The 12,262-nt window shown below is 37.2% G+C and overlaps 1 protein-coding gene across 4 annotated transcripts in view; it reads left to right on the forward strand.

Annotated features, from left to right (window-relative positions):
• TOPBP1 (DNA topoisomerase II binding protein 1) overlaps positions 1–12,262 on the forward strand; it is a 70,060-nt gene that overhangs the window by 53,470 nt on the left and 4,328 nt on the right. For 3 of the 4 annotated variants that reach the window (XM_061194656.1, XM_061194658.1, XM_061194657.1), the window contains 4 exons: positions 1,385–1,548; positions 2,089–2,226; positions 4,998–5,087; positions 5,225–5,386. In XM_061194656.1, coding sequence (XP_061050639.1) covers positions 1,385–1,548; positions 2,089–2,226; positions 4,998–5,087; positions 5,225–5,386 — 554 coding nt within the window. Of the gene's footprint in view, positions 1–1,384; positions 1,549–2,088; positions 2,227–4,997; positions 5,088–5,224; positions 5,387–12,262 lie in introns of those variants that run through there. The other variant, XM_061194659.1, reaches the window with a different exon arrangement.

Genomic DNA, 12,262 nt, shown 5'->3' on the forward strand with positions numbered 1-12,262 from the left:
ATTTTATTTTAACCTAGTATATGCAAAATATTATATTCAATGTGTAATTAGTATAAAATATCAGTGAGATAATTTACCTTTTTTTCTTACTAAGTCTTTGAAATCTGGGATATATTTTACACGCACAGCACATCTCAACTTGGACTGGCTGTGCTTCAGGTGTTCAGTAGCCACATGTGACTAGTGGCTACTGTATTGAACAAAGCAGCCCTATAGAGTTAAGAACATTACTGGAAAGAACTTAATATGACAGCTTGACCTAGAGAAAACATTAAGAAATAATGGTTGTTTTTAATAGTGGCCCTGAATCATCAAGAAAGGATTAAATGTCATTAGTGCTATCCTTTTAAGGATGTGGAGAACTATTTATTCTGTCGGTCACAGAATAAATTTGTTATGTAGAGTTAGATATTAATATTAATAATGGAATCTTTACCTATTGTTCTTTTGTCACTGTGATTCTGGGTGAGTTACTCTGTACCTGTGTCCTCATGTGTAAATTGCACATAATAATAGTACGTTCATAGAGTTGTGAGGATTAAATGAGTTAATACTTTCAACTTTCAACAGTCCCTGACATGTATATAGTAAGTGCTCAAAAAGTCTTGTTGCTATTATTATTAGAGTCATCTGTAAAGCATGAGTGGAGCTCCATTGTTTTGTTGAAATCTTAGAAAGTTCTTGATACCACTCTGCCTAACCTCTAAAGTGTAATCAAAAGCCATGCTTTACATAAGCTTACATTTACTTATGCCTTCTTCTGTCCTCAAAGTCAGACTTCATAATACATATCTGAAAAAAGGGTTCAGCTCCCACCTTCTTCATCTCTATTTACCTAGTGTTTTCCTCCCAAGCTTCTGTGTTGGTCTACTGACCTTATTTCCACTAAAAGCAGAAGAAAAATTTTTTCTTCTGCTTTTAGTCTGTAGATTCCCCCTTTGAACAAGGATTTAGTATTGAGATAGCAAAGAATTTTTGTTAATTATATTAGATCTGATAATGGCATTATAGCTGTATGAGAAAATTTCCATGTATTTTAGAGATGCATACTGAATACATAGGGATAGATTAAAATGATATCTGGTATTTGCTTTAAAATGGTTAAGCAAAAAAAGGGGGTAGTTTGAAGTAAGGATAGTGAAATTTTGATAATTTTAGACCCTAGGTAGCCAGTGTATGGCAGTTCATTTTACTGTTTTATCTACTGTTGGATTTTAAATTTTCATAATAAACATTATTTTATAAAAAAAATATATGTAAAGTATGTTAGGGGTTTTGTTTATTGGTGCATTTTGTTTATAAATAATTCCTCTGCATAGTTGAGGTACATTTTCCCTCAGGAAAAGTTACGAATCACTAAAGGACCTATTTTTTTCTAATCAAGGTGGATTAGTGATTGAGAAGCAGTGCTTTGATCCCAACTGTACACACATTGTTGTGGGACATCCACTTCGAAACGAGAAGTATTTAGCTTCAGTGGCAGCTGGGAAGTGGGTGCTCCATCGCTCCTACCTTGAAGCTTGCAGGACTGCTGGGCGCTTCATGCTGGTGTGTATGCAAATTCATGTGAAGCGTTGTTTTTCTTTAAGAGTAAAGGTCGTAATAACTGATTCCAGCACATAAAATATTAAGCTAATTATTTGAATTATTTTGATTCCTAACTGACCATCGCAGTAATATCTATCATGTAGTTTTTGAAGTTTTCCATCAAGATCATTCAGGGATCTCGCCTGTGGTAGACAGGTAATCAAGCTGTTAATACATACCTCCTCTGAGACCATGTCCTTCTGTGAAGTTCATCTTACAGTAGGTGAAGCCCAATAATCTATTACCAATTGCTAAGGTATAGTTACCTGTTTCTTAGAAATGTATGCAATATTCTTCTGATTTCTAATTAAAAGCCAGATGTACTTGACTTTCGTATGAAGCCAAATTAATCTACATTTCCTCCATGCTCATAAACTGATGCTTACTTAGTATCCTCTGTATTTAGAGGAATGGAATGTATAGCTTGTAACTCTTATTAGATTGTGGATTCTTTGAGGACATATTCTAGGAACTCAAAAGTTTGTTGGACTAATTCTCTAGGAAGAAGACTATGAATGGGGAAGTAGTTCCATACTTGATGTTTTGACTGGAATCAGTGTACAGCAACGAAAACTAGCACTTGCAGCAATGAGATGGAGGAAGAAAATCCAGCAAAGACAAGAATCAGGCATTATTGAGGTATTAATGTATATAATTATGTAGGTAGTATAAATGGCATTCGATGTCATGACTAGTCCAGATTTTTTTTTCAGAGAATGTGCTTGACAAAATAAGAATAATTCTATTTGTCTTTTATCCCTTGATTGATATACTTAATTTGGACATTCTAAATTGAGCTTAGTGTTGATTCCTAATTCTTCTAATTGTGATCAACAGTAAGATATATATAATGTTGATAGCTCTCTTAAAAATCATTTATATGTGTAAAATGTGACCCATACTGTATTTCTTCCAAAGAGTCTTTCTAGCATCCAGCTTCAGGGCTTCTCAACTTGGGGTCCACAGACTCTCCCAAAGGAGTTTTATAGATCAAATTCAGGAAGGCTATATACACTTTGTTTTTGTTTTGTTTTGTTTTGTCTTTTATTGGAGTATAGTTACTTTACAATGTTGTGTTAGTTTCTGCTGTACAGCAAAGTGAATCAGCCACGTGTATACATATATCCCCTCTTCCTTGGATTTCCTTCCCATTTAGGTCACCACAGAGCCCTAAGAGTTCCCTGTGCTATACATTCTGTTCTCATTAGTTATCTATTTTATACATAGTAGTGTATATATGTCAATCCCAATCTCCCAATCCATCCCACCCCCTCCCTTCCCCCCTTGGTAGCCATACGTTTATTCTCCACATCTGTGTCTCTCTTTCTGCTTTGCAAATAAGTTCATCTATACCATTTTTCTAGATTCCACATATATGCGTTAATATACGGTATTTGTTTTTCTCTTTCTGACTTACTTCACTTTGTGACAGCCTCTAGGTCCATCCACGTCTCTACAAATGACCCAATTTTGTTCCTTTATATGGCTGAGTAATATTCCATTGTATATATGTACCACATCTTCTTTATCCATTCCTCTGTTGGTGGACATTTTGGTTGCTTCCATGTCCTGGCTATTGTAAATAGTGCTACAATGAACATTGGGATCCAGGAAGGCTATACACTTTGGATGGGGGAAGAAATACATCCTTATTTTTACTAACCTCTAACCTACATTTCCTTCATTGTAAGTCTAGGCAACAAATAGCAACACTATTAACAGTACTATGATTTTGCCCCACAGGAATCAGATATTTTTGCTTGCATTATGATTGCAACTTGAAATACTGTTTATGTTTGTCACAACTTTAAAATAGTACATACAGACCTCCCCAACTTGTGATGGTTCGACTTTATGATGGTGCAAAAGTGATACACATTCAGTAAAAACCATAGTTCAAATTTTGAATGTTGGTCTTTTCTCAGGCTAGCATTATGCAGTACAGTATTCTCTGGTGATACTGGGCAGCGGCAGCAGCCACAGCTCCCAGTGAGCCACGTGATCATGGGGGTAAACAACCGATACACTTAAAACCATTCTGTTTTTCACTTTCAGTATAGTATTCAATAAACTACATGAGCTATTCAACTACTTTATTATAAAATTGGCTTTGTGTTAGATGATTTTGCCCAACCACAGACTAATGTAAGTGTTATGAGCATATTTAAGGTAGGCTGGGGTGGTAAGCTATGATGTTCGGTAGGTTAGGTGTATTTAAATGCTTTTTTTTTTTTTTTTTTGGCTGTGTTGGATCTTAGTTGTGGCACATGAGATCTTCGTTGAGGCACGCGGGATCTTTCATTGCAGTGCATGGGCTCTTTGTTGGCGTGCAGGCTTCTCTCTAGTTGTGGCACGCAGGCTCCAGGGCACATGGGCTCTCTAGTTGTGGCGCGTGAGTTCCAGAGCATGTGGGCTCTGTAGTTTGCAGCACGCAGGCTCTCTCGTTGAGGCATGCAAGCTCAGTAGTTGTGGCACACAGGCTTAGTTGCCCCGTGGCATGTGGGATCCCTGGGACCTGACCAGGGATCGAACCTGCATCCCCTTCATTGGAAGACAGATTCTTTACCACTGGACCACCAGGGAAGTCCCTAAATGCATTTTTGACTAAACCATATTTTCAACCCTATGATGGGTTTAATATAGAAGCACATCTATTATTATGTCACAAATTTTGAAATATTTTGATACTTTTCAATAAAATGGTGTCTTTTGTAATACTTTGTATTTTATTTTGGACATTTAAAAAACATTCATATGGTATGGAAATTACATCTCAATAAAGCTGTTATTTTTTTTAAAGTTATTTAGAGAACAGATCCATAGGTTTTACTAGACTTCCAAATGGGTCCGTGGCTCACAGAAAGGTTAAGAACCCGAGTTATATCATCTTTTGTGTTATATTCTGAGTTCTCTGCTGTCTCCAAGTCCCTGTTAGCCCTGATTCCCTTTCTTTTAAAGTAATTCCACTGGCTTCTGTTAATTGTTAATTCTGTACTTAAATATTTTATGTTTCAAATTTGTAAACATTTTCAAGAGAAATATTAACTGGAGGCTACATCTAATCTAAGAAGCTGTGCTTTAGGCTCTACCTTTGATTAGTTGTAAGAAAAAAACAGTAGAAAAGACTAAACAAATGTCAAGTTGCTTTGTTTTAATGTTACCTGATCATTAAATCATTTTCCTTCATTCTTCAAGTATTTATTGATGGCCTACTGTGTGCCAGACACCGTGGCTATGTGTTTCAGAGTATTCTGACCAAGATAGTTATCAGTGTGTTCATCAGAAGTAAAGGTTATAAGATTATTCATTGGCATAAAACTAAGTCTACAGAGAAAATAATGTATTTTTTGTATTATTTTGTCATTTATTTTTCCAAATAATTTCAACACTGATTATTTTTTTATTTGTAGGGGGCATTTAGTGGGTGGAAGGTTATTTTACATGTCGATCAGTCCCGAGAAGCAGGATTCAAACGCCTTCTTCAGTCAGGAGGAGCAAAGGTTTGTATTGACAAGGTTGCTGTGATCAATTCTTGATTTTCTGTGCTTTGTGAGATGGTAATCCTTTATGTGTAGATTATACAGTTGAACTACTTTGAAACACTGATAGATTGTGATGCTTTTTGTTTTTTCCTTAGGTGCTACCTGGTCATTCTGTATCTTTATTTAAAGAAGCTACACATCTCTTTTCTGACTTTAATAAACTAAAACCAGATGACTTGGGAGTTAATATAGCAGAAGCTGCTGCCCAGAATGTGTACTGCTTGAAAACGGAATACATTGCTGATTTTCTTATGCAGGTTTGTAAGATCCTGTCCTTGACCTCCTTGCCACCAGAAATGTGCTTATATGCATAGAGACATAACTATGCAACAAAACCCTCGGCTTGTTATTCATAGAATGTTAATCTCTTGTTAGTCTCCCCCATTCAACCCCTTTCAGTTTCAGTCTATTTTTTAAAATAATGAAAACCTATGTAAACATTTAGCCTAGAAGTTAAATATGAAACGGGTATAAAAATCTGGGTACCTCTAAAAGCGCCCTCTAAAATGTTGGAATATAAAGAAAGCAGAAATTGATTCCAGGAGTCCAAGGAGAAACATTTATCCAAGGGTCCTTTTTAAATTTTCTTGACCTTTTGTTTTGATACACTGTAAATACCTGTGTTAGACAGTAAGGGAAATGAAGCACTTACTACATGGAGGGCTCACTATACTCCTGTTCAGAATTGGCCTATGTTGGGTGATTTGAATGGGCAAAGAAAAATCTTCTTGACACCAGAGTGCCTAAAATGCCATCAGGAATCAGCAAGATATGACACATGATTGTAAATGTCTTACAACAAAGGATTTCAAACAGATTAGTGTAGAAATAGGGGGAAACCAAAACTAACCTGCTTTGTGGTTGTTGCTGCTTGTGTTTGGCAGTTGGTCAGCTTTTAATAGGAGTGCCTGAAACATGCATACAAAGCCTCTGTCATAAAGCAGTGGGGTGTATTGATTAGGACTTAGTAAACCAGTACTAGCTCTCCTTGAACATCTAAATAACTTTTTAAAAATCTCTATTTGTTGAGACATGAGGTTTTAAAATATTACCCACTGGGAAAAGGGCAGGGATTGGGGGAATGTAGAGAACCTCCCATACCTCATCCCTCCAGAAATTCCTGGTCGTTTCAGGGATACAGCTGCCCTCTAATATGGGACCCAACATAGATTAATTGCTTAAACTTGTGCTGTGTTAAGTGTTTGTACATGTGCTATAATTTTGGGGTATTTTTTCTTTTTACATAAAAAAGAGTGTTTAGAAAATATGTCCTGGTTAAAGAATAGCAAAATGTCATTCAGGTGCCCAGGATAAGAAATAGAAGATTGCTAGTCCCATAGGAGCTCCCTGTTGCTCCTTCCCGGTTGTTCATGTCCCTGCCTTTCTCAGGGTTGTAATGTGTGTCAAATACTAGATGTCTGGAGAAACACATTGGGGGAGTGAGCTGCTCTGTATTTCTGCATCTGAGCTCATTATTGCCTATCTCTAGCTCTCAGGAGTAGGTCAAAACAGAACACTTCTATAGCGTGAAGCAGCAGGCTAAGGAGGGGAGAGCAGCAGCGTCATGTCAAGTTCATGGCCAGGATAAGCCAAGCACAGATAGGACTCTGAGATAGGCTCACCCCAGTGTTCTGACTTCAGCTTAGAAACTAGGTGTGGTGGCTGCAGGGATCTTGGTGATGACAGCCTTCAGCATGTCTTCAGTCACATTGCTGCAGTCTGGTTGTCACCCTCTGTCTACTTCTGTACACTGCCATCATCCCAGGAGCTCCATTCACCACCATTTGTCTCTTTTCTGTTGAATCTCCTGTTTCTGAATCGCATGTCATCCTGATCTGCTGTCTCATTGTGATGGAGGTCTCTTCTTGTAACTTCTTGAGAGGGAACACATGGAAGGTAAATTGAGACTTTCTATGTGTGGAAATTCTTTTCTCTATGCTCATTCCTATTAGATAGTTTGGCTGGACATCAAATTCTAGGTTGGAAACTGCTTTCTCTTAGACTTTTGATTGTTTGTCTCCTTGCTTCTAGTATTGCCATTGAGCAGTCTAAAGCCATCTGATTCTTAATCCTTTATATGTAACTGTAATCTAGTTAGGAAGTTCTTTCTGCCCCAGTTCTATGAAATTTCAAAATGATACACTCTCATGAGGATCTGTTTATATTATGCTGGGCACTTGGGCCCTTTCTGGTCTGGTAACTTCTATCTTTGAGTTCTGGGAAATCTTGAATGATTTCAATGATGAGGGTTTTTTTTTCCACTTTCTGTTCTCTCCTTCTGTACTTCTGCTATTTGTATATTAGATTTTATTATTTTTCACTTATTTTTATCTTTTTGAGAGATTCTTGCAGTTCAATATTCTATCAACTTCATTTTGCTATCATGTTTTAGACCTGTTTTCATTTTTTGAATTTACATTTTATTGTTTTAATGTTTTCTTGTTTCATCGATTAATACCTTCTGTGAGCTCTCAGAGGATTTATTGATGTATTTTTTTAAGTTTTCTTATCTCTGCATAGTTTCTACTTCCACCAAGGTGTATTTTTCCCTTTATCTGGGTTTTTATCTTCCATGTTAGAGGAATTTATCAGATATCTAGTAATTCTTGGTTTTCTGTCCATGATTAAGAGTAGGGGGTAGGGACTTCCCTGGTGGCGCAGTGGTCAAGAACCCGCCTGCCAGTGCAGGGGACACAGGTTCGAGCCCTGGTCCGGGAAGATCCCACATGCTGCAGAACTAAGCCCGTGTGCCACAACTACTGAAGCCTGCGCGCCTAGAGCCCGTGCTCCACAACAAGAGAAGCCACTGCAATGAGAAGCCGTGAACCACAACGAAGAGTAGCCCCCACTTGCCGCAACTAGAGAAAGCCTGCACACAGCAATGAAGACCCAACACAGCCAAACATAAAAATAAATAATTAATTTTTTAAAAAATCACTTAAAAAAAAAATAGGGGGTAAAAAACTGATTAGAAGTACTGAGCACAATTGGGTCTTGTCCATTTTGAGCTGGGTGAGATGGTGTGGGTGAACTAGTTATTGGACACCTCTCTTAGATTCATAACTTCATGTGCTTCTTGAATTGTTTCATTTTTATCCAAAGAGGAGTCTTCTGATCTGCCTAAATAATGAGTCTGGCCATCTTTTTTTTTTTTTTGAATTGAGATACAATTGGCATATAACATTAGTTTCAGGTGTACAAAATAATGAATGATTCAGTATATGTATATTTTATGAAATGATCTACACAGTAAGTCTAGTTAACATCCATCACTACACATAATTACAATTTTCTTTAATCTTGTGATGAGAACTTCCAAAATTGAGTCTCAACAACTTTCAAATATACCATACAGTAATATTAACTATAACCATTATGCTGTGTATTATATTCCCACAGCTTATTTATTTTATAACAAATTTGTACCTCTTGACCACCTTTATCCATTTTGCCCACCCCTCACCCCCCTGCCTCTGTCAAGCAACCACCAGTCTGTTCTCTGTATCTATTGAGTTTTGAGGGTTTTGATTTTTTTAGATTCCACTTATAAGAGATCATACAGTATTTGTATTTCTCTGACTTTTTTTGCTTAGCATAATGCCCTCAAGGTCCATCCATGTTGCCACAATTGGCAGGATTTCCTCTTTAATGGCTGAAAAATATTCCATTTTGTGTGTGTGTGTGTATACATACCAGTTTTTTTTATCCATTCATTCATTGCTGGACACTCATGTCTTGGCTATTAGATATCTTCGAGTTAGTGTTTTTGTTTCCTTTGGATAAATACCCAGAAGTGGAATTGTTGGACCATATAGTATTTCTGTATTTAATTTTTTGTGGAACCTCCATACTGTTTTCCAGAGTGGCTGCACCATTTACATTCCCACCAATGGCGCACAAAGGTTCCATTTTCTCTGCATCCTTGCCAACATGTGTTATCTCTTGTCTTTTTTATGTTAGTTATCCTAATGGATGTGAGGTGGTATCTCATTGTGGTTTTGATTTGCATTTCTCTGTTGATTAGTGGTGTTGAGCACCATTTCATGTACCTGTTGGCCATCTGTATGTCTTCTTTGGAAAAATGTCTGTTCAGATCCTCTGCCCATTTTTTAATCAGATTTTTTTTTGCTGTTGAGTTGTATGAGTTCTCTATATATTTTGGATATTAACCCCTTATGAGATATATAATTTGCAAATATTTTCTCCCATTTGTTAAGTTTCCTTTTCATTTTGTTGATGGTTTCCTTCACTGTGCAGAAGTTTTTTGGTTTGATATAGTTTCACTTGTTAATTTTTGCTTTTGTTACCTCTGCTTTTGGTGTCAAATCCAAAAAATCATCACCAAAACCAGGGTCAAGGAGCTTGCTGCCTATGTTTTTTTCTAGGAGTTTTATGGTTTCAGGTCTTATGTTCAAGTCTTTAATCCATTTTGGGTTTATTTTTGTGTATGATGTAAGATAGTGGTCGAGTTTCATTCTCTTGCATGTGGGGGTTCCGTTTTCCCAACACTATTTATCGAAAAGACTGTCTTTTCCCTATTGTATATTCTTGGCACCTTTGTCGTAAATTAATTGATCATGTATGCATATGTTTACTTCTGGGCTCTCTAGTCTGTTCCATTGATCTATTTTTGTGCCAATACCATATTATTTTGATTACTGTAGCTTTGTAATATAGTTTGAAATCAGGGAGCATGATGCTTCCAACTTTGTTGTTCTTTCTCAACATTGCTTTGGCTATTTGAGATATTTTGTGGTTCCATACAAATTTTAGGTTTGTTTGTTCTGTTTCTCTGAAAAATGCCGTTGGAATTTTGATAGGGATTGCACTGAATCTGTAGATTGCTTTGGGTAGTAAGGATATTTTAACAATATTCTTCCAGTCCATGAGCACAGATTATCTTTTCATTTATTTGTATCTTTTTCAATTTCTTTCATCAGTGTCTTACAGTTTTCAGTTTACAGATGCTTTACCTCCTTGGTTAAATTTTTTCCCAGGTATTTAATTTCTCTTTTTTTAATTTTTAAATTATTTGTGTCTTTATATTTAAAACTGCTTTTTTGTAAACAGGATATAGTTGGGCCTTGCTTTTTATTCTCTGGAATGTTTAGTCCATGATGTAATTACTGATACTGTATTTTTTTTTTTTTTTGCCATTTGTTTTTGGTTTGTCTCTTCAGTTGTTTGTTCCTCAGTTCTTCTTTTCTTGCTTTTTTTGATATTTAATATTTTTTAGAATTCCATTTCATCCATTGTCTTTTTTTTTTAATATTTATTTATTATTTATTTGGCTGTGTTGTGGCATGGGGGATCTTCATTGCCATGTGCGGGATCTTTGTTGCGGCTTGCAAGATCTTTAGTTGCTGCACGTGGGATCTAGTTCCCTGACCAGGGATCAAACCCAGGCCCCCTGCATTGGGAGTGTGGAGTCTTAACCACTGGACCACCAGGGAAGTCCCCTCCACTGTCTCTTTTTTTTTTTTTTTTTAATTTATTTATTTTATTTATTTTTGGCTGTGTCGGGTCTTCGTTGCTGCTCGTGGGCTTTCTCTAGTTGTGGAGAGCAGGAGCTACTCTTCGTTGCAGTGCGTGGGCTTCTCATTGCTGTGGCTTCTCTTGCTGCAGAGCATGGGCTCTAGGCGCACAGGCTTCAGTAGTTGCAGCATGCAGGCTCAGTAGTTGTGGCGCATGGGCTTAGTTGCTCCACTGCATGTGGGATCTTCCCTGCCCAGGGCTCGAACCCATGTCCCCTGCATTGGCAGGCAGATTCTCAACCACTGTGCCACCAGGGAAGACCCTCCATTGTCTTTTTAAAGCAAAAACTTCTCTGCTTTTTTTTGGAGGGGCGGGGGTGTTTTGCTCTACAGATTACAATATACTTCCTTAATTTTTCATGATCTTCCTAGAGTTAATATTGTGCCACTTTGCATAAAATGCAGAAATCTTGAACCATGTAGATTCCTTTGCTTCCCCTGTTCTGCAAACAAAGGGCCAGTAAACTATCGCCCACAGGCCAAATCCAGCCCACTGCCTGTTTTATTAATAAAGTTTTATTGAAACCCAGCCACGTTCATACATTTGCATATTCTCTTTGGCTGCTTTTGCACTACAACTGCAGAGTTGAGTAGTCGCAACGGAAATTTGCAACTACTAAAATATTTAATGTCTGGCGCATCTATCTGTTTTAGCCCCACAGTACAGTGTTATACTTTAAGTAAGTTTTGCTTTAAACAATCCAACATATTTTAAGGAAATCAAAAGGGAAAAAAGTCTTTTATATTTACCCTAATATATACCATTTTCAGTGTTATTTTTTTCTGAAGATCTAAGTTTCCATCTGGTATCATTTTCCTTCAGCGTGAAGAACTTTCTTTAGTTTGTAGTACAAATATGACGGGGACCAATGCTAGTTTTCTTTTCTTTTCTTTTTTTTGAAAATGTCTGTTTTACCTTTATTCTTGAAGATTTTTGACAGGATATAGAATTTGGGGTTGAGTTTTTTTTCTTCTGATACTTTAATAAAGACTTCATTCTCTCCTGGCCTCCATTATTTCTTTTTCTTTTTACTTGTTTTAAAAATATTTATTTTTTTTAAATAAATAATATTATTTTGGCTGCGTTGGGTCTTAGTTGCGGCACTTGGGATCTTCGTTGAGGCATGCAGGATCTTTGTGGCATGGACTCTTCATTGTGGCACACAGGCTTCTCTCTTGTTGTGGTGTGTGGGTTTTTTTCTCTCTCTAGTTGTGGCACATGGGCTCCAGAGCGCCTGGGCTCTGTAGTTTTGTGGAATGCGGGCTCTCTCGTTGAGGTGCACGGGCTTAGTTGCCTCAGGGCATGTGGGATCTTAGTTCCCTGACCAGGGATCGAACCTGCGTCCCCTGAATTAGAAGGTGGACTCTTTACTACTGGACCACTGAGGAAGTCCTAAGGCCTCCATTGTTTCTGATAAGAAGTTAATGGTAATTTGAATTGTTCCCCTTTATGCAATGTGTCATTTTTCTCCTGGCTGTCCTCAGGATTTTCTCTTCATCTTTGACTTTCAACCATTTATATTTCCAGGTGTGGTTTCTTTGTATGAATCCTGATTGGTATCCGCAAAGCTTCTTTAAACTTATGTGTCTCACCAAGTT

Source organism: Eubalaena glacialis, chromosome 6 (genome assembly GCF_028564815.1).
Source record: "Eubalaena glacialis isolate mEubGla1 chromosome 6, mEubGla1.1.hap2.+ XY, whole genome shotgun sequence".
Classification (NCBI taxonomy): domain Eukaryota; kingdom Metazoa; phylum Chordata; class Mammalia; order Artiodactyla; family Balaenidae; genus Eubalaena; species Eubalaena glacialis.